This window comes from Embiotoca jacksoni, unplaced genomic scaffold, assembly GCF_022577435.1.
Source record: "Embiotoca jacksoni isolate LCO1_2020_lvr unplaced genomic scaffold, fEmbJac1.0.p SCAF_2, whole genome shotgun sequence".
NCBI lineage: Eukaryota > Metazoa > Chordata > Actinopteri > Embiotocidae > Embiotoca > Embiotoca jacksoni.
Window position 1 is genome coordinate 3,487,335 of NW_027185340.1, and position 22,354 is coordinate 3,509,688.

The 22,354-nt window shown below is 45.2% G+C and overlaps 1 protein-coding gene across 4 annotated transcripts; it reads left to right on the forward strand.

The window, feature by feature from the left end:
- Positions 1-660: 660 nt before the first annotated feature.
- Positions 661-8,203, forward strand: LOC138200954 (uncharacterized). Of its 4 annotated transcripts, none has more exons than XM_069153984.1 (8): positions 661-1,013; positions 1,716-2,080; positions 2,438-2,511; positions 2,731-2,959; positions 3,814-5,777; positions 5,903-6,118; positions 6,796-6,940; positions 7,178-8,203. In XM_069153984.1, the coding sequence occupies exons 2-7, from the start codon at positions 1,732-1,734 to the stop codon at positions 6,898-6,900; spliced, it is 2,937 nt and encodes a 978-aa protein (XP_069010085.1). In that variant the 5' UTR covers positions 661-1,013; positions 1,716-1,731; the 3' UTR covers positions 6,901-6,940; positions 7,178-8,203. The 4 variants fall into 4 exon arrangements, with proteins under 4 accessions (XP_069010085.1, XP_069010086.1, XP_069010084.1 ...); XM_069153983.1 differs by lacking the exon at positions 661-1,013 and adding an exon at positions 1,179-1,620; XM_069153985.1 differs by lacking the exon at positions 1,716-2,080.
- Positions 8,204-22,354: the final 14,151 nt, after the last annotated feature.

Consider the following 22,354-nt stretch of genomic DNA (forward strand, 5'->3'; position numbering starts at 1 on the left):
TGATTTAGATTTAAGTTTTCAGAAGTCTTTACATCCTTTAAAACATTATGTGCCTTTTTTTTTTTTTTTTTTTTAACTGATTATGATTTGTAAAATCTTGAGGAAGTATTGTTTTAATGACAAAAGGTTACACTTGGACAGCAGTCTTAAATAATAAGTTTATTTTAAAATGCAACAAATATATATATATATATTTATTTAATCAGTAATTATAGGCCAAGTACAATGTTGTTATTTTGCCCTTTGTGTCAAACGTTTTGAAATCTTTAACACTGTGAAAATGTAGCAGAAACAACTGTAAAATAGATATAGACTAGTAATTAAAGATTTCACTGTAATTGAGATTATAGTGACAGCTAACGTTTTAAAATGTGAATTAATTCAATGGTGTTTGTTGTCGCTAATTAACGTCAGGTTATTTTAACAATATAAATATTGAACAACCTTCGCGTAGTAATATTTCATATGTGAATTAAAATAAACCGGGTGCATCAATTTGACTTGACTTTGCCGCAAGTGAAGCAAATACTAGTCGACTGGCATCGTGAGCGAGCAACCTACCTTGCTGCCAAAGGGAGGAAAACCGACGTGAGTGGCAGTTTTGTTAACCAATCACGGTCCGTCTGGGAGCGACTCTTTAAAGCTTCTGCTAATGGCCTTTGTGTGAAGGCGGGGAGGAGTTGGCTCGGTTTAGACTCGCTGTTAAGCAACAAACAAGAAGGTTACGAGTTTTTGGGGGAGAAAAAAAATAAAAAATAAAAAAAAATGGGAGTAATTCACTCTTAAGACTCGGCTTTATCGGCAAAACAAGACCGGAGTGAAACTATGTCGGGTGTCTAACCGGAGCTCGTCGGCCCGCTTTCGAGGGAGGAACCGGCCGGAGATCTGCAACATTTCGAGCCGCTTCGGAGACACACAAGCCTCCGCGTTCAGGTCGATGTGAGCTGATAGCTGCGTCATCATGTTGCTTCCGACTCGAGTTGGCGAAAAGAAATCTCAAGTTAACGCCAGAGGTGAGGTCTGCCCGCCGCCCTCCGGCGTCCTAAAATAGATGGAAGACGGACTGCCGGTGCGGGGTTGGCGGTGAAAGCCTGTCTTTGGGTGCTCCGCTTGTGGGGGACTTTTTTTTTTTTTTTTTAATTTTTTTTTTTTTTTTTTTTTAAAAACATCACTTGGCTCGGCGTTGTTGGCGCGATATATATATTTATGAATATATATATATATATATATATATATACTCTCCTTGGATGCATTTATTATCCACACATCACATGGATGGACTGGTCTTAACGTTTCCACCGATGCTGCTAAGAAATATGACCAAATGTGTTACAAGCTGAAAGGGGACGTGTGGGCCCACAACTGTTTGGATAGTTGGGAGGTGATGCTCTCGTTGACGACACAAAGCAGGACCATCCGATGAAATGCTGCTCGTTTCACATCTGACAAAGAAACAAGCCATAATGAAAGACACTGGGGTTGTTTTTTTGACTGGCTGGCTTTGTCAGACTTGTTATTAAGTGTGTGTGTGTGTGTGTGTGTGTGTGTCAATACACCCACGTGGACTTTGTTTCGGGTCGGTGGATAAAGTTTGTAGCTCCCAGCCTTGACAGACCTGGGGTGAGCCAAAAATAATAATAATAATAATAAAAAAGAAAGCCTCTCGGTGCTTTAGAGAGGAAGTAACAGTGGCTTTTTTTTTTCATAATGGACAGAATTAAACAGGTTAAAATGGAAGGGGACTGCACCCACTCCAAAGCTCGGTATACAAACACGGAGACGTTTTGTCCGTCCAAACCGTGGTGGGATGGAGACCAAAAGCGACCCGGCCGGATGGAGGAGTCAGCCGGGAAGCCGAAAGGGCACGGACCCCCCGCACAGTGGTCGCCCAACTTTGAGGTGATAGACGGGCTGCTGTACCGCAAGAAGCTGGAAAGGGGCTTCATCAACTACCGGGAGGTTTTGAATGAAGACCGGAGACATGAGGCCGTCTCCACCTTCCACCGGAGGAGACCTGGCCAGCGCCACCTCTCTCTGGAGGAGACCTATAAATGCGTGGCTGAAAACTACTGGTGGGACGGTATGAACTTCACTGTGTGCTTCACGTCTGACTCTCTAGACTTGTACACGGTTTTCAGTTAGTCTAACATCATCATCTGACCTCCTACTGATCATCTTATCTGCAGACAAAGTAGACTTGTTTGCTTATTATTCAGAAGTTGCAGGCACCTTTTGAAAGACTGATGATTGACTCAATCAAAGATCAAGAAATGTATTCAAACATGATTGATAGGTGTTTATTGTGGTCACTTTCACCAGTGTCAAAAGATAAGCTGTTCAGCCTTCTCCAGGCACCATTATATAGCTGTACTGAAATCCCTACCTGTCTTTATTTTTGCCTTCCCCTCTGATTTTGCACGTTTTTTTTTCTTTACAGGGATGTTCTTCCAGATCAGAGACTTTGTCCTCGGCTGTCCGGAGTGTCAAAGTCAGCGCAACAAGAAATCAGAGGTAAAGGCAGGCGATGGTCCAACTAAACTGTCCCGAGGCCCGTTTCCTTCTGTCAAACTTTCAGCTCCTCTCCGTTTTCTGCCTCTCGCACATTTTTAATTCACACTTTCTTGCTCATCCTCACTTACTATCACAATCGTCTCTCGCAAGCGCTTTCTCACACACCACACTCCTGTAATCGTGCATTTCTGTCTTGATTTTTTTGTCTTTGCCTCTCAGGAGATGGTCGGCAGAGGATGTGTGACAAAGACGATGGCGTCGCACAGCGCCGACATGCTGAGCAAGCTGAGGCGTCAGAGGGAGGCGGGGCTGTTCTGTGACATTATCCTGAGGACAAACGGGCGGTCCTTCTCGGCCCACAGAGCCGTGCTGGCAGCCGTCAGCGATCACTTTCAGGAAATCTTCACGGAGTTGGACTCGAGCATCACAGCAGACATAGATCTCACGGGTAAGATCGGACAACTGAAGGCCAAACTAACCCAGATAACATCACTGCTTGAGCCGTGTTTCATTTTAGGAGCTGCTTGTGGTCCTGAAGCCCTCACAGAGGCAACGTCAACGGTAATGTGTTTTAGTTTTAAAATGGCATTTTAAAACCATGTCCACACCAGCGTTTTATCACCCGTGCAGAACCAATCTTTGTCCATACTAACACAACTGAAACTGCGTAACACTTGACCATTCACGTACACGGGGCACTAAATGCTAAACTGGTCATGCGCCGTATGTGGTGACCCATCATATTCTGTGACCTGCTGTGTTGGTTAGGGTAAGAATATTAAGGCAGGTCAGAAAATCTGATGGGTCAGCAATTGTGATGTGACAGCGGTGCTTGATGTAGGGACGATAAGACTGGAACTGTAGGGAGTCGCCCGAATAATCGCTCTTCTGCATGTGAATACAGAATTTAGCTGCCTTTTGTTATGCATGTTGAAGTAACTACCGGTGATCAAGGCTGATGTGGTTTGCTCTCTCTTCTGAAAAGGTGATCAGCGTGTGACCGATTAAGAAAGGACATGTCGTTGTGACTGATTAGGTCCTATCAGGAAGTGAAAAGATGTGCTCCCAATGACAGGCGAGCACTTTGTTCCAGAAATGTGAATTAGGATGCAGCCATTGTCTGTGCTATAGTTAACTTGAAGTGTCCATGATTAGGTGATAGTTGCATGTTTACACTTCGCCCCCTCCCGTCCTGCTGTGTCTGATTCTTTGTTTACTCGGAGTCACTTTCATGTCCGGTATCTCACCCACTGATTGGTCCAGATTCGGCCAGTAGAATTAAAGGCTTCTTTATCTCCCCAGGTTTTAGTGAGGACAGCCTCCTGTCTCTGCTGGATTTCTCCTACTCCTCCACTCTGTGTGTTCGCCAGGAGGACCTACCCGAGATCATCACGATGGCCCGCCACCTGGGCATGTGGCCCGCAGTGGAAGCCTGCTCTGCCCTCATTAAAGAGCAGGAACAGCAACTTCATCCTGGCAAGAGCTTTAACTCGACGTGTCCTGGTGCGTGCCACGAGCGTCATCACCAGCAGAGGGAAAGCAAAAGGAAGAGGGGTTTTGGACTGGAGGACAACATGAACAGAAGCTTCAGTCTAACTCTGGAAGCATCAGATGAGGGGAGTCCCAGGCGCAATCTGCGCAGAATGTCAAAAGCCCATAACGGCCTCCCTCTGAGCCCCTCACACAGGATGAAGCTCATGGACTTCAAATCTCCGTCTTACAAAAAGGCCATGACGACTCGACAAGCCATAGCCGCCCCGCAGTCCCGGAGTTATTCGCCCATATCGCCATCAAACACCCGTCTCCTCCGCTCCACTCCTGGAGCTGCCAAGGAGGTTCAGAGATTTCTGCCCGTGCCGGAGACCCCTCGAAGAAACAGGAAATCTCACTCCATCACCCAGCTCTCGTGCACCTCCAGAGCGAGGCCCGTCCCTGTGTGCAGTCCTGTGAGGGTGAAGCAGGAAGTAGAAGAGGTTGCAGAAGATGAAGAGGATTATGCCAGAGCACAGGAAAAGTACAAGTTGATGAATGTTCTGGGCTTACAAAGGACGGCGCTCCTCCCCAGACCAGAAGATCTAATTGGCTGGAGACAGAAGAAGCGACTGAGGAAGCTAAAGGCCAACAACTATTCACTGACCAAGCGGCGGAAACCCCGTTCGTCTTCCCCAGTGCTACCGTACGGGGATGTGACGCTGTCGCTTCCCCTCTGCAACCTCGTGAACACGCACCTCCTCAACAAGTCCGTAAAGACGAAGCCTGTGGGTCCAGTCAGTACCAATCAGATTATAGCTAAGAGGCCCAAAGCTGCCCAGAAGTCTGTTCCCCCCAGTGACAGGAGCATGCGAAGTAAAGTGGTGTTAACAGACATGTTCCAGCCTGCGCCCTTCGGAGGAAGGGATCTCAGACGATCCGTGAGGAAGGCCGACGGCGCCCACCTCCGTGTCCAGCAGCCTCTGCGACGCAGCACCAAAAAGCCACTCGTGAGCAACGCGGTCAGGATCAAATCGGAGCCGACTGACTACTCTATCTCAGGTCTCCAAAATCCATCATACAATCACTTCGGCTTCGCATCTCACAAATCCACACCGTCACAGAGGAGGCAGAATGGAAATGAAGTCCCCGCAGAGACGGTGAAAACACCGCGCTACAACAGCAGCCGGCCGGCGACGAAGGCCAAAGCCAGACGGGGCCGCACAAAGTGTCGAGACGAGGGAAGGAAGATGGTGAGCCAGGGGCCCCGGGGGGTCACGGAAGCTCCACCAAATGTGAAGGATAGTGAACCTGATGGGCTTCAGTTTTCAGAGCACGCACCTACGCCGTCCATTTACAACCATCCTCTATACAAAGTCATTAAAGAGGAACCGGCAGACCCCGTGCCAATCGTCGAGCCTTTCCCCGATCCTCCCTCACCAGACCTGGGCAAACGCCAGAGCAAGCCCCCCATTAAATTACTGGACTCGGGCTTTCTGTTCAGCTTCTGCCGGCCAGCGGTGGTGCCCATGGTAGGATTGAAGAAGGAGGAGGAGAGCGTGGATATCTGTTTGACACGCTCTGTGTCACAAGTTGGCCAGAAATTTGAAGCGGAAGAGTTCCCCCAAAGGACACTGAGAGCCAGAGGGCCACCCATCCTGCCCGTGGTGAAGAAGGAGAGGAAGGAGAGGAGAGTGAGCCAAGGCAAGACTCTGAGACCGAGGACAAACTCCAGAAACGCCACTCTGCATGTGGCCAAATGTGCTGAACCCAAACCCCCACGGACCACGCCAAAGGTAACAGGACCGTTAGTGTCGTGCGATAACGCCTGTGATTTCTTTAGAAGATCTGTAAAAGCAGTACATTATTTGAATCTACAACATTTGCGTAGACTTAACCATATTATATGTCATATCTCCAGCAACAAGGTAAACTCCTTCCTCCGAGCAGCCGATGTGTCATGCCGGATGCCGTTCGTCGAGCGCGGCTAAAGCAGCTTCGAGGGCCTCGCAGTCAAGCCCCCAAAGTTCCCAAAGCGGCCCACGCCTGTGTGCAGTGCCCGGCCGCCTACAGCGACTGCGATGCTCTAATTATGCATCGCCTCAGGCACATCGAGGGCAAGCACTGGCCATGTCCGGTAAGTACTGGCTTTCCGAAGCAATAAAAACTAAAAAAAAAATCGCATGACTATAAATAAAAAGTAAACACAAATAGCCACGTGGTGCATATGTTGTGTTTAAAATACAAAGTCTTCATAAAGGTCAACATGTATGCAGATACGATATATCTGTAACGGGCCAATTTCGTGAATCAGCCAACTGATGAATCTGTCGGGCTCTACCAAGGATCAATATTTCATTATACAACTAAAGAATTAAACCAGTGTGCATGCAACATTTATGAGAGAGTCGGTCAGTCTGTTGGCTTGACAATCTCATTTTGCTGCAGTACGACTGATTGAAGTGAGATGAAAGGATGAAAACTTAATTGTATTAGATACAATATATGTTGACAAAGTTTTCCTTTTCGGGGCATAATTTAATTTAAAAGATAAAAAGGGTGATTATTGGCAATATATATGTTACAACAATACAGTGGAAAAAAATACAGCGTTGAAAGTAATAGATCAAACTGAATATTTGACGATGTCTACTGCTGCAAATAAAAAAAATAGGTTTAACCGCTTTCATAAATGATGACGTTTTATTTGAATTTGGTTATAATTTCATTTATTTTAATCAGTGTAGCTCACAACTTCCCCTCTTGTCCTGCTTTGCTCCTTTCTTTGCCGTTAACTCTTCGTCATCTCCGCAGCTCTGCAGTAAGACCTTCTTCCGACTGAGGAATGTACGGAATCACATCCGCACCCATGACCCCAAGTTGTACAAATGCCGGAGCTGCATCGCTGCTGGTTCTTGAGGCAGCCGGAGGGAGGGCCTTCTCGAGCACTGAGACAGAGGTGGGCGGACGTGACACCCGAGCGACACTTCCATTACTCGCACATCAGCCGTCTCGTCTAATGATGAAGTTTTGATTGCGGAGGAGATGAGTGTGTATTTCACCGTCACTCTTCATCCATCTCTCGGACAGAGCTATCAATACGCCGCAGTGCAGCGTGATCACATGTACTCCATACCAGCATTGATTTTCTTGAGAGTACCTTGTCTGTTTCTTAACACTCGTGTTTATTTTGCAGAATGGAGACTGTCAGAGTCGAACACCAGCGACCGAGGCTGAAGCCAGAGGCACATGATCGATCAGCAGCTTGTACATAATGCATCCGTCACACACAAGCACAAGGGTCTGTGGAAAGGCGTAATTACTCTTAAGATTCGAATCATTGCCGTTGTCAGTGATCGCTTATGTTATTTAATATAACCAAACTACGGTTGCTGTTCCTGTTTGCTTTTCCGTAGCTACAGAAGGTTAAACTTGAACATTACACTCAGGGGGGGGGCGGGGAATGTGATGCCACGGTAAAAAGTGATTTAACATCACGGTTGTGTACAAAATGAAATGTAAAGTGATTGTTATAACTATTACTTCTTCTTATTGTTATCTTTATTTTTCTATGTATAGATTAACTTTGAGTGCACTTATATCATAGTTTATGTTGTAAACCTAAGAAGCGGTGATGTAACTGAAGGTTTCGGAGTCCACAGCGGGAATACTTGAAGTGATGCAAGTGCTGGAGGGAATACTTGAAGTCGGAGGAGGTCTTTAGAGTGAGACTGTCCTTTGGGTGTTTCGGTGGGTCTTTGTCCTTTGGTGTGCTAACTTTTAAATGACTTGACGAGCCTTTCCCTCGGTATCGATCTGCTAACCTCACCCGGCCCACGAGCCGGGCTTGGTAAATGGTGATACCACTGCATGTGTATTTGCAGGCCATTTGTAGTCCGCTGTCTTTTCTAAGGCTGCCAATTTAAAAAAAAAAAAAAAAAAAAAAAAAAGATTTAAAAAAAAAAGGGAAACGTGTCTTGTTTTTAATGTGAATTTCTGAATAGTAATCAACACAAATGTGTCATTGCAGATGTATTATTGATCTCTTCTTCCACTTTAATTCAAGACGAGACACTCGTCTTGTTCTCCTTTAAATTCAACTCCTACTGAGTAAATGCAATGTGTGCACATAGAGATGTTCATGTTTCACAAATTGAATTTAGAAATGAATGAGCCGTCTCTCGCTATCTGTTTAAAGATTGAATTAAAATTTTGCCTTTTATGTCCTCTGATTCTTGATTTCATTACATATATTTTGATATACTGTTAAGCTGAAAAGAAAAGGGGGTCGAGTAGGCAGCAACAAATGATTCAAACCGTAAAGTTGAAGTTTTATACCAAAAAGTACAACTGACCTAAAATTCAAAGATATCCTTTCTGTGGAGGATTTTTTTTTTTTTTTTTTTTTTTTTTTTTTTTTTTAAATTGCCTGAGAATTTGGGTATGTTTTTTTTTCCCTCGACTTATTTTATTTTATACCAGTAATTATTTGGGACCTTTATGAAATGTTTCAAACAGCAATCAGTCAGTGTATGCAGGGAATATCATTCGTCTGGAGAGAAATTATTTCTAGGAGGTGCGAGAAATGAGTTTTAAGACATGAAATCAACTGCTTTTTTTTTTTTTTTTACTCATCTCCAGTAAAAGTGAAGATCTTGTATAGATATGTGTTAAACAATTTAAAGGAAAACAAAGTACAATCTGTGTTGTTCTTTTGCATCTACATTTGTGTGCTTTATCTGATACCTGTGAACCACTCTTGGATTTGCGTACTTTTCAGTCAATTAAAGCAACTTTTTAGGTCTTTGATAACTCGTCTAAAAATATATTTATAATAAGTGCAAACATTTCACTCGATTGTACCTCGCGAAACGATAACCTGATCTCTTCTCGGATTTATTTCAGTCTTATTACCAACTCTTGATTTCAGCTGAATAAACAGCACATTTGCTGTAATATTTTACTGATTTTTGCATATTCAGCCTGAAGTTGAAAACAAAAAAGTGTTGCTTCATTGACCCAACAGTACCCAAACCTGACACTAGATGTCAGCCTACACCAGTGGATAACAATGGCTGCTCGGTAATAATAAAGACTACAATGCAAAATGGTTCCAGCAATATGAACCCTCACAACTAAAAACCTCGAGACAACCCAAAAGGAGGAGTATCTGAGTGAGGAGGGTGTGATTATTTTGTAAGTAGAAAACCTTCCATGACTTTTTAGCTTGACGCGAAACATTGCTTGATGTTCAATTATTTAATTATTTGTAAAAGCCATCAGTGATAATTATTTAAAAAATAAAAATAAAAAAAAATAAAAACTGCCAAAGAAAAGATGAATGATTGTGCTTTAAGCTCTTCGAGGTCACCTGTTTGTGAGATGTGAGTGGCTTTGAATAAACTGTCCTCGATTGCAGGAAAGCAGCACACAAAGGTGATAATGCATGTTTGACACTGCACAATGCATAATGAAGACCGAGGCTGTTAACAGTGTGTTGGTGTTTGCATTGAAGAACCAAAGGGACTGAAGAAAACATACTGCACAGTTGACAGTAACCCTGCAATTGCATTAGCCTCGGTATCTGTTGCAGCTTATTATAGAGTAAAACTCTCCGTGGCTTCATGCTGCAGCATTATTCGGGGGGCCGGGGTGTACTTTTTCAGACTCATAACCAACAGGGCTTACTTGGGTTACCCCCTCGCCCCACCAGCGACTACATATGTGGGCCTATGTGAGTTTAGGGAGCCGTGGAGAGTACGCCCAGGAACAGCTGACAATTTATGCTAGTGGGGCCCCCACATTCTCAGAGAGAGAGAGAGAGTGAGTGAGGAGAGGAGAGAGGGGGAGGGAGGAAGACAGGAGAGAGGAGGGAAGAGAAGGGGGGAGGGAGGGAGGGAGGGAGGAGGAGGGGATTGAGAGGGTGCAAAAAGGGTGAAGAGTGAGGATGGATGTGAGCAGACCTGAGCTGTTGGGGTGAGTGAGAGAGAGAGAGAGAGAGAGGGAGAGGGAAAAAAGGGGGGAGAGAATGAGAGAGAGGGAAAGGGAGGCTGTCTTGTTTGTAGCTTGTCAGCAATTGCTTGAGACAAGCTTCCCCTCCATGTGTGAAAGCTACTTGGCAGGAATGCTTGGGCCGTACCAAGTGCGACCAGGCGAGAGGGGGGTTCCACCAGAGGAACAGACCCGGATTGAGGAGGCAGTGTGTGTGTGTGTGTGTGTGAGTGTGTGTGTGTGTGTGTGTGTGTGTGTGGCTGAAGTAATCCTTCGGCAGTGTCGGCTCTTTGATGTTGTATCTTTGTGGATGTGTGTGTGTGTGTGTGTGTGTGTGTGTGTGTGTGTGTGTGTGAGGGAGGGAGGGAGGGAGCGGTGTGTGGGTGTGAATGGGGCTGGAGAGAGCTTTCTGTATGGATATGTGCTCTCTCTCTCCCCAGCAGCAACAAAAGAGAGGGAATGAGACACCCCCCTCACCCCTGGTCCCCCTCCCCCTCCCTCACCGACTCTCAAGAGAAAGAAAGCAACAAAAAAAAAAAAGGAAAAGAAGATGATGAAACCTGAAGTGGTCCTGCAGTGTGAATTGTGTGTGTGTGTGTGTGTGTGTGTGTGTGTGCATGTATACAGACACAGATGTTGATATGTTCATCTGCATATATATGTGTGTGTGTGTGTGTGTGTGTGTGTGTGTGTGTGTGTGTGTGTGTGTCCGTCAGCCTGCATGCCAGCGGATAGCTTCCTCCAATGTAATCTATTTACTAACAATCTGTGCGAATCCTGTTTGTACTATTTATGTGTGTGTGTGTGTGTGTGTGTGTGTGTGTGTGTGTGTGTGTGTGTGTGTGTGTATTGAGCACCGTCTGTGGGTGGGTTTCTGCATGCAATTGTCCCAGTGTGCCTCAGTGTGTTATGTGTTTCCATCCCCAGTAGGGGCTGTTATTGTCTTAAGATTGTGTGTGTGTGTGTGTGTGTGTGTGTGTGTGTGTGTGTGTGTGTGTGTGTGTGTGTGTGTGTGTGTGTGTGTGTGGGGTCAGTCTCCAGTAGCCTGTTGCTTTTCTGCTTCCGACTGCTCTCTCAGCTCTCCATCAGGAGGAATGCAGACTGAGATGGATTCCTGCAGGATTCCTCCTCCCCGGCTTCATTATTCCCACTGCTGCCGCTGAACAAACACACACCAGCACACACGTTTCTGCTATTTGCTGACACAAACTGGAATATCTTAAAATCTAAACTGGCTCCCGTCTTAACGAGGGAGGTTGTTGGGTCTATTTACTCCCCACAAAACTTCCACAACTTTCCGCTCTCCTCCTCACTTTGCTTCTTATCTCTTCCCATTTTACCCACTCACCCTATCTCACATTCTCACAAATGCACTCTTCTGTCGGCAGCCACGGGGTTTTACTTCCACACTCATCCTTTGTGTGTGTGTTTGAAAGCAGTAAAGTTTGAGAGCGTCCAGTCAGCAGCAGTATAGGCTACCGAGGAGCAGTGTCCTCTGTGTACAAGGAACTAAAAACTCCTCTCATCCCTTCACCCCCGCTCATCATCTGTTTCCAGGGCCTGTGGTTAAAAAAAAAAAAAAAAAAAAAAAAAAAAAAAAAAAATGGAAGAGGCCAAGAAACGGAATGCAATTTTAAATGAATTAGGCCGTGAATAATTTTCAGGATGTCAAAATGTATTGGGGTGAAGGCGTTTATGTAATTGGAGCACTTGGTTCACTGGTATACAGCTTAAGAGAGGAAATTCTTTATTAGGCCTGCAGCGCACTGCACACACGCAACCTGCAATTAGAACACACACACACACACACACACACACACACACACACACACACACACACACACACACACACACGCACAAGTTCATGGACTTGCATGTTTAATTTCTGCACGTGTGCGTCGGCACACACCTACGCCAACACCTGAGTGATGTGGTTGATGCGCTCGGCTGTGCTGACCTCATTTACATGTCCTCTTGAGGGGGTGTACTGTAAAGAATGGGAAGGGACAAGGCAGAAGGAGGAGAGGAAGACGATGGAGAGATGAGGAGAGGAAGAGAGGCGAGGAGAGGGAAGCAAAGGAGTGCAGAGAGGTGATGTGAAAGGAGGAAGAGTCGCGCAGTGTAACGTGAGGCAAGAACGAAGGGAAGGAAAGGCTTCGATGTGAGGAGATGATGAGCAGAATAAAGTGTGCGAGGTAAAAAAAAATAATAAAGGGGAGAAAAGGCTAAAGGAACGGGGAGGGAAAGAGGAAGCGAGGGAGGGCATTTGGGGAGGAGAAAAAGATGGGGTGTAAAAGGGTAGATGAAAGAGAGGGAAAGTTGAAAGGTAAAAGGGGGTGGAGAAATGAATGAAGACTGGCTAAGGAAGGCAGGGATGGAGAGAGGGAGGGAGGCTGGTAGAGGAGGGAGGTGGGGGGGGGGGGAGAGAGTGAAGGGAAAGGGAGGAGGGTTGATCTCTGGGGTTTGAAGCACATTAGTATTCATGGGGAAGAGGAGGCCACAGACAGCAGAGAAACAGAGGGACCAGACTGAGAGCAGCATACCACACACACAAACATAAATACACTCGCACTGCATGTAAGCAAGCACTCACACATCTCTCTGTATACGTGCCCACACACACATCGCTCACGTGTTGTGTGGTCTGAGATGCTACCGAGGGCCATAACCACCCCTTGTGCCGATACCCACACTGACAGCCTGTGTATATGCTGAGAGGCAGCGGAGACAATCGCGCTTCCATCTTGTCTAATATCTGCAGGTTGCACATGTTAATGTGGATGCAGGCCCTGAAAATCCTCCCCGGAGATGGTTTAGCGGTTGAGGCCTCCGAAACCGCACACACCCCTGCTGGCCTCAGATCGAATCCCGCTTCAGAAGTGTCTCTCCTGTGTTTTCACCGCTTCGCATCCCTTTTCCTCCCTCTTTCTCCGTCAATAAAAGCAGAAGATACCTGAGGGCTGTAGATGACATCTGCCATGCTTTGCTTTTTCTCTAAAAGAAGAAAAAAAAAGACCTTATCTGCTACTGTATACATACAGACGTAGAGAGGAGCGAAGGAGTGCAGGTGATTCATTTCACTGTGGGAGAGAAGGGCTGGGCTGAGCTCTGGGGAGGCGGTGGAAGACAGAGAAAAGATTCCTATCGTGTTGGAGGCCACTTGAAAACACCTCCGATGGTGGCAGGAGGAGAGCAGAGAGAGTGAAGGGGAGGAAGAGGGAGAAAAGCGGCAACTCTCTTTGGGTGTTCTATTCTTAGTCTCTCTCTCCTCAGACTTTGTGTGTGTGTGTGTGTGTGTGTGCACGTGCGTGCGTGCATGTGTGTGCACAAGCATGTGTGGGCGGGCAGGTGGTGTACAGCTGACAGTTGATTTGCTGTGACACCAGACACACTGGCTGCCTTGGACTCCCATGGCCTAGATATCAGAGTCTCCTGGAAGCCCCTCACACTTTATTTCACACACACACACACACACACACACACACACACACACACACACACACACACACACACACACACACACACACACACACACACACATGCACATACTCAATCACATGCACACACTCATCTGTGTCACCGTTTTTCTCCCTTTGCCCCTTTCTCTCACTCTTAGACCGATATATCATTTTCTGATTGGCAAGTAGGTGGTCTTTAATGAATATCCTAAGGGTTCTGTATGTGTGTGTGTGGGGGAGGGGGGGGAGAGTTGTGGTGGGACGCACAAAGCGAGAGGACCTAAGGAAGAAAAAGGGGATTTTCAAGACAGAGGAGCAGAGAAATCGTGAGGGAAGAGAAGAAAAAAAAAGAGAAAGAGAAAGAGAGGAGTGATAAAGTGCAGGAAGCTGATAGAGAGAGATGGAGTGAGAGGAAAGAAGAGAGTGAGATCCCATCATGTAAACAGACTGAAGCACTGCATAGAGATGGAGGAGGCTGTTGCCATGGCGGCAGAGGCTGCATCCTTTTGTTAAAGATGTCACTCAGGGGGAATCAGGGCTAATGAGGAAGGACTTTGCGCGGGGCGCGTGTGTGTGCGCACACGCGTGTGTTTAGTCAGTGTGTGTCTGAGCAACACGGTCTGCTGGTATTCTTGAGTATCGGTGGTTTAATGGTTTTCACTTCAGGAAATATATAGATTTAAAAAAAAAAAAGTAGAAATGATGAGAGTGGGAAATGCAGTGGAGAGCGGAAGGCTGAGTGTAAAATTAAAAATAGAGGAGAGTCAAACAGGGGTTACACAGTTCACGTAGAGAAATGTCAATGTCATCGGTGAGAAGGGCGCGAGGAAGTGAACCGCGGATGAATGTAACTGTGTGTGTGTGTGTGTGTGTGTGTGTGTGTGTGTGTGTGTGTGTGTGTGTGTGTGTGTGTGTGTGTGTGTGTGTGTCAGACTGAACTCCATTGAGAATCAGGCGAGGGATGCGTGTGCGGTTTGGTGTGGCACTGTGCTGCGTAGGTGGTTTGTTCTCTGTGCTCTTCATCTTGCTGCAAATTAGTGAAGAATCAAAGGGAAACAGGTTTCATTTAATCCTAGCCTCTGTCTCCCTCCGTCTTTCTTTCTTTTTCTCTCTCTTTCCCTCTGTTGTCTCTCGGTCCTCAGCAAACAGCCTTGAGCCTCCCACAGAGTGAATGCAGACATCTGCCCGCACTTTCCCTCTCTTTCTCTCCGTCTCTCTCCCTTTCTTCTGTCTTCGAACCGACACACACACACGTGCACACACACACACACACACACACACACACACACACACACACACACACACACACACACACACACACACACACATATGGAGCATTTGTTTCGCTGTCAGCACCATCATCAAAGAGAGCGAGAGAGGTCTTTGCACCATTCTTCCATTCTACTCCATTTCCCACCACTCACTCATTTTTTTCTTCCTTTCTGTTCCCCTCTACCAGCCCCGTTTCCCCCCCTGATCTTCCTCTCCTTCCCTCTCTTCCTCTTCCTTTATAGACAGGGATAAATAATTTGATCTGGAGGGTTTTGAAATTCCACCACTCTGAGAGGCGTGACGTTAATCTTTTATTATCTGCTCTCTCATTCTTCCTCTCCCTTTCTTTTCCATTCCTTTTTCTCCTTATCTCTCCACCAGACCCTCCCACCATCCCCCCCTTTCCTCCCCTTCTCCCAGCCTGTCCTTGCAGTATTCTAATGATTCATATTTCACATCCACTGCCTTTTCATTTAGCCTGTCTACACCGCTTCAGGGACAGCTACTCACGATCTTAATTGACTGAGGAGATAGAGGGGCTGGGTAGGTGGCAGACGTAGCGCCACCATCCAACCCCCTCCCAACCGTACACAAACAAACAGATATATGGGAGGGTGACACAGAGAAACGTGTGTGCACATATACCCTCTCCAGCGTCCTCACACTTAGACAAAAGCACATCAATGCACTGGCAGGCATGCAGATTTGCCCACTGTGGTAATTAAGCCGTCGATTTTTCTTAGGGTCAAGGGAGTGACGCAGGAGAGCAGAGCAGAAATGATGATGTGAAGGAAAGGATGCTAAGATGAGGAGAAATGAGAGGGCTCGCTCCCTCCCTTTCTCACCTCTCCCTCCATCTCTGCCTCTCTCCTCCCCTCTGTATCCCCCACCCACCCACCCACCCACCCGCCCGCCCGCCCGCCCCCAACCCATCTCTCTGTCTGTCTGTTCCTCTCTTTGATCTCAGCCTCTGTCCCACACTGCATATTAAGATGCCCGGGCCCCTGTTTGGTATTCTGAGGCGGGCACCAAGATGCCAGTCTCCATATCCTCTCCTCGCTTCTCTCTGAAAGAGAGCAAAAACCCCTCTGTCTGTCTCAAGATGCTTATCCCACTAAATGGGTCTGAAATAGCTGGAGAACAGGGCGGGGGAGCGGTGGTGGCGGCAGGGTGGAGAGATCTGCACGGAGGGGGAGAGGGCGGCAGGGGGAAGTATTAGACTCACCACAGACGGGTGGTGGTGGTGGTGGTGGTGGTGGTGGTGGTGGTGAGGAGGGAAGCAGGGTAAGGGAAGAGAAGCAGAGTGATGGGGCTGATTTTAGCTGAGAGGATAATTAAACGCTATTATCACAATGGGCCAGCAATACAGCCAGCCTGTACATAGAGAAGCCAGCCCTCCCATGTTTGCTTCACTAAAAGGAGGGAGGACGGAATGAGGGAGGAGGGAGAGGGAGAGGAGAAGGGAAGCACAGATTAATAGGCGGAGGAAGCGCGAGAGAAACGGAGAGAGAAAAACAGAGAGGCACTGAGAGTGAGAGAGGGAGACAGACGGCGAAATAAGGCAAACAGAATTAGAACTGGAGAATGAGTGGGAGAGTTTAGCGGTGGGGTGATTGCTCAGTGTTTGGGATTAGTATGACTCTCCCTCTCACCCACTCTCTCTCTCTCTCACTATATGCATCTCCCTCTTTCTTTCTCTCCCTCTCCTTCCATAAGCCCTGGGGATGGCACAGCTTTAGTTAAACTGCTCTATTAAACGGCGCCTGCTGAGAAAATCAAATTATAACTTCCTTTAATCAGCGAGTATCAGTGGCCCACACAGGAGCAGCCGGCTCTGACAGCACAGAGAGAGGGAGAGAGGGAAGGAGACTGTGACTGGAGACCTGAGGGAGGACGATATGAACCTGTCTCCCGTCTGCTTTGGTTCCCATGGCAACAAGATAGAGTGAGGGGAAATATGGGTTGTGGAATGTCTGCATCTATCGTTTCCTCTCGCTAAGCATTCATACACAAAGATAGGAGAGGAGAGAGGAAGAGAATACGCTCTGTGAGTCAGGGCGTTCTTCTGTCTGGGTGGTGTTTGAAAGCAGAGACACACACACACACACACACACACACACACACACACACAAACTGTGTCCGCCATCCTCTGTGTGACCCGAGCAGTAAAATAACCAACGTGAATTTTACTCGTGGACAATACTTAAGCACAATCCTGATTTATACTTTACTTGATTATTTTCGGCCACTTTACTGTATAATTTAAGATTTAAGGTTAAAGACTTAAAAGATTTTTCCTGAGAATAACATGATATGATGATACAATGCAATGTTTGAGAGCTTGTGACCTCTTAGGACAAAAACTGTTTTCTTGGAATCTCTCATCACAATTCCAAACTATTATGTTTATAATGTTAAATTGTTTTTCCAATCACGTAATCACATTCGTGCTGACGAACGCAAGAGCTGCCTGGATTATGTTCACGTAAAAAAATGTTTTGGAGTGAATGAATCATCCCATAAATTTGTCTAGTTACGTCTGTGGTTAATTTATTCAACAAAAGCATTTTGGTTAAAGCTAGAACAGCTCTTAGCTGTTTTTCATTTTTTTTCTTAATGTTATTAACTACATCTCATGATTTCAATCAGTGTGGACTCTTTTTTTTTTCAAACCAGACCATAATCTTTTGCTGTCCTTAACCACATGGTTACATATAACCATAAAATAGTTGAATAATGCTGTAGTCACTACAAGCTTATATTGTACTGCAAGATTGGATATTTTCAGCAGAAAACAAATGAAATGTTGTCAGTAAAAATTTCCCAGATACATGCAGGATCAACATTTTGTAACTTCTTAGATAAATAACAATTTTCCTTATTATGTGAAATAAAATGTAATCAGCCAGCATTTTGTTTACCTTTAAACACATTTGCCATAAAATGAGGTTTATATAATTGTAATCTCTAGGAGAAGAGTAGGTTGTATGTTTCTGTTTGTTAGTTATTCACCGCTACACTGAAAAGACTTCTAAACTTATCAAAGGCTTTAATTGAAGTAGTTGTTTAAGGCCCTTAGAGGTCTGCAAGAAAACGGAAAAGTACAAAAAAATGTATATAAATTAGCACAACAAGACTTTTTCTTCTTTTCTACGCCATTAATCACTTCACGACTTCTCATTTTTATCTTGTGACCTTTTGGGTCTGATCCCTCAGTTGGAGACTCATCAACTCAAACAAAGTAGTTAAAACAAGCTGCATCTCATGGATTGTAAATACGGGACTTGTACTCTGAGTATTTTTATACAATTATACTGGTATCTGATCTCTCGCCATTGGACCTGAACTTATTTCCTGTTGTCATTGTAAAGGCCTCAGCCATATAAACATAATAGACTGGCGCAATCATAAATCCTTCTCGTTAGGAGGCGATGCAATCGCTCTCGCCTCTGATTAGTCATTAACAGTCCAGTTAGTGAAATGGTGAGACGCAGGTGGGTGGGCAACTGCTTACATCTCCAGGGTCTGCCTTGACTCGTTAATGATCAGTTAATTAACATTGTTTCAGTCCTCCAGCTTGTTTACACTCACCTGCTATGGGGAAGAGTCACAAAACATTGCGGCAGGGGACAGTAAACACAGAGGAGGGGAGAACACAGCAGGGCAGAGGGGAGGAAAGGAGTGGAAGTGGTATTGAAACTTCTCATCAAATACATTGAAATAATTCGCTCCAAAAGTTCAACTTCAACCAGAAGAACACGTAGAGAGATGCGAGAGCGTCCTGAAAAGAGATGGACACGTGGTGCAAGTGTGGAAAACAGAACAGACCAAGAGGTAGCATCTCAGTCCATCAGCCATCATTAGGGATCCATGAGGCAGTGCTTGTCTCTGTTACTCATAGCAACACTGCATACCATGATAATAGGCTGACTGATGATTGGTCCGGCTGCCACACTCCAGTAAGTGACCTCACTGCTGTGTGAGTGAGCTCACTGTCTCAGTATTTTGATAACCCAGCCAGCGCTGCGTTCTTCTCAGCATTGCCACCAACCCTGTTAGAGAACGAACCCGAATACAAGCCGCTTCTCCTGCTGTGGGCCAACACAGGAGCCCTGAAAACACACAAAGCCCCCCCTCCCTCCTTCCCTCCTTCCCTCACACACACACACACACCCCAGTCTTCCCACAGCTGCTGATGTTGGACCAGCTGCGAGTCTGTTGTACGGGGTCTTGTAAATATCCTACCAGTTAATTTGTCACAGTTGCCGCCTTTTAATGCGCCTCCAACCGACCACTTCATCCTTTCTCACTGTGACTACAGTGTGTCTCTCGACCATAAGACTGTTTATCGAAGCTTTAAATAATGCAGATGGTAATATGATAAGTGAACAGTCAATGTCGGTGTCCTGCTTAAACACACACACAGATGATGCATGCACGCCAACGCACGCAGGCAGGCTGACGGACGGACACGCGCAGACATTGCTCACAGTGGAATAAAAACAATTCGCTTGTTCTTCTGTTGTTGCATAGGACGGAATCTGGATTTTGTATTGCCGCTTCCAAAGTGTTCATGCCAGAGACTTGCAGTGTTGGAGAGCCAGAACATCGACCTGAAGAGCTTTGCTAGTGTGCATGTCTAATGCAGCCCAGTCTGGGAATACTGCCAGTCTACTGTTACTCCACCAGTGGGGTTTATCACACACACACACACACACACACACACACACACACACACACACACACACACACACAGAGCCAGAAGGAGTGTAGGTGTGTTTTAGAGAGAGAGACAGAGCTTTGTGTTGTGTCACTGATCTCTGCTAGCGTGCACAAACATGTCCAACGTAGCCATGGCCTGCTTGTCAAAAGTCACAAATATGCAGCTCTCATCCCATAATTTTGTGTCCTACGTACAGAATGTCAACACATAATGGCTCAGCAAAATAACTACTTCACGTACACACACAGAGCTACATTGGGAGCTAGTTTACATCAGAGGTAAGTCAAAATTGGACAAATCCAGGAGCCTTGCGTCTGAAAACGTAAGTATTTGTTGGTTTTTGTCCTCTGTGTCTGTCAGCTATACTAAATTATTGGGTTTTAGAATCCTGGTCTAAAAAGTAGCTTGAGCTTTAGGAAAGTCTGATGAGCATTTTACAATATTTTGTAAAACCCTGTTGCTCACTCAAATCTAGTGACAAGCCATTTCTTAAGAGCTCAATACACTACCAATTCTGTCCTTGTACATTTAAACTGTCATGCACACCAAATTGAGCCCTCGCTCTCAAACTCCCTCTTGAAGAAGAATGCTCTCGCTTTGCAAAAAACATGTTCACTTTGAAACTCTGAATCAGTTCTCACAAAGACGGGAAACCAGACTGCACAAACACACACACACAAACACAATCAGGCCAGCTAATAATGTCTGCACTTAAACACCAATTCATGCAATCTCTAGTTGTCTTGATTATACATTTGGGCTAGATTTGAAATGTATCGTGATTAAATATTAAGAAGGACCACGCTCGCATTGCATGTCCTTAATGTTTCACTTTTCCTCTGAGGCTTGTAATAAGTCACTCTATGATAAGTGTGTGTGTGTGGGTGTGTGGTGTGTGTGTGTGTGTGTGTGTGTGTGTGTGAGTGAGTGTGTGCGCACTGTAGCTGAACATCATTTTATTTATCAAGTGGCATCAGTCTGTTTTTTTTTTAATGTCATTAGTTATGTGACTCAACCTGAACACTATTAAATCTGCGTTACACTGAATAACTCCTGGTTATGAAAAAGAATGAAGGCCAATGTATTGACAAGCTTCAGAAATCCACTGTGCTAATTTTAGTCTTTCTTTTTAGTCAATATTATGATATTGAGCTGGTAAAGTATGCGTATCATCAATGATGATCATCCTTCAATAGTATCAATTCAGTTGGACCAAATATTGGAAACGGCTGTCAGTATAACACAATACAATTCAGCAGCACGATAAACCTTCTGCTCCTCTTGTACAACCTCTTAGTATTATAGGATGCATATACTGTACACATATCAACCCACAGCTCATAGGTATATATATGTCTATTTGAGCTTGTTCTATAAACATTTCTCTTGATTTATTTATGTGAGGGTTTATTTTTTTTTCTACATTAAGGACAGGTTTGTCTTTCAGCAGTGGTTATTTGGTTTTTGAGGAGTTTGTACAATTAAGCCCACATGCAGTTAAAACCCTGTGAACTTTCATGCTTTTTGACTACAGAAATGGTCAGACGCTGCCCACACAATGCAATGTTGGAGAGGTGTAAGTGAAGGGGTTTGTGAAGCTATCTGACCATCCGAAAAGCACTTCTGAAAGAGTATTTGGGCCCTTAACTTGCTGAAACTGAGTGCAACACCATCATATTAAAAGATATTTAGTCTCTTCCTCGTCTGCGATGACATTAACAACCTTAAAAGTTAGTTCACTCATCATCAGAAGCACCACTAGGCCTCTGCATCAGTGAAACCAACTGTATAATGTCTTCAGAGAATCCAAAGAGGACTCGTTCAAGTCTGAGAGATCAGGTTTATCTGGGGTTGCACCTAAGGACTACGAAGGTACAAAAGAAAGCATGTGTTGGATAGATATGGACACTTACCTGGTAGGGTGGCTATAAAGAAAAAAATGAAGGATTGTAGGATCCACAGTTTATGCAACTTTACCCAAATTTTGGGTAAAAACAATCTGGATATTCCAGCCTTTGCCGCTTTGATTTCAATCTTTGCAAACTTTGCTCTTCTTGCAAAGTCCCCGAATTTTATAAAACCGTCCTCCTTTAATATATATGCAAATGTAGCCAAGTAAGTGGTTTAACACTGGCTGTTCTTAAACTGACAGCTTCATTAAGGTAAAAACATATCTGGACACAAAAGAATCAGAATAAATATCAGTGACATTGACACCAGGCTATAATTAATAATTTAATCACCCAATCATTTTCTTGATTAATAGCTTGATAGTTTCTTAAAAACATGCCTAACACAAACTGTTAAAAAAAAAACCAAGGCGACATATCCATTTTTCTGGATAAACAGTCCGAAATCTTAAAGTGTTCAATTCATTATTACATAAGACAAGAAAAAGCAGCCAGCCCTGGAGAAGCTGGAGAAACTGTTGGGTGTTTTTGTTTGGAAAATGACTTCCATTGAGCTGATTAATGTCATCGTTTCATCACACTAATATATATTTATTTTTAAATAAAAAGATGCCTGGACACGAGGGGTACATCCGCACTTAAAACTTCCATAAGTTTGATGCTTAACTACGCGTCCGTTCTTTCCTATGGGGAAGTTCGAGTTAACAGTAGCACTCCGCAAAACACAAATACACAACGTTTCTAACATTAGTTGTGATGTGATTGTCCTTCTTCTCTGTGCTCGTGTGTGTCTTTTACAGTGTTTACCGTGTCCACGAGAGAGAGAGAGACAGAGAGACAGAGATGGACATCGGCGTCTCCGGGCTGTCCGACAGTAACATTCTCACTGGCACACAGACCTGACCTAGAATTGCTACTTAGAATTCGGGCTAAACCATCGCGCTTGGAACGGAGGGGGGGGAGCGGAGGGGGGCGGGGGGGAGGAGGAGGGCGGGGAGAGGGGTGGGGGGTGGGGGGGT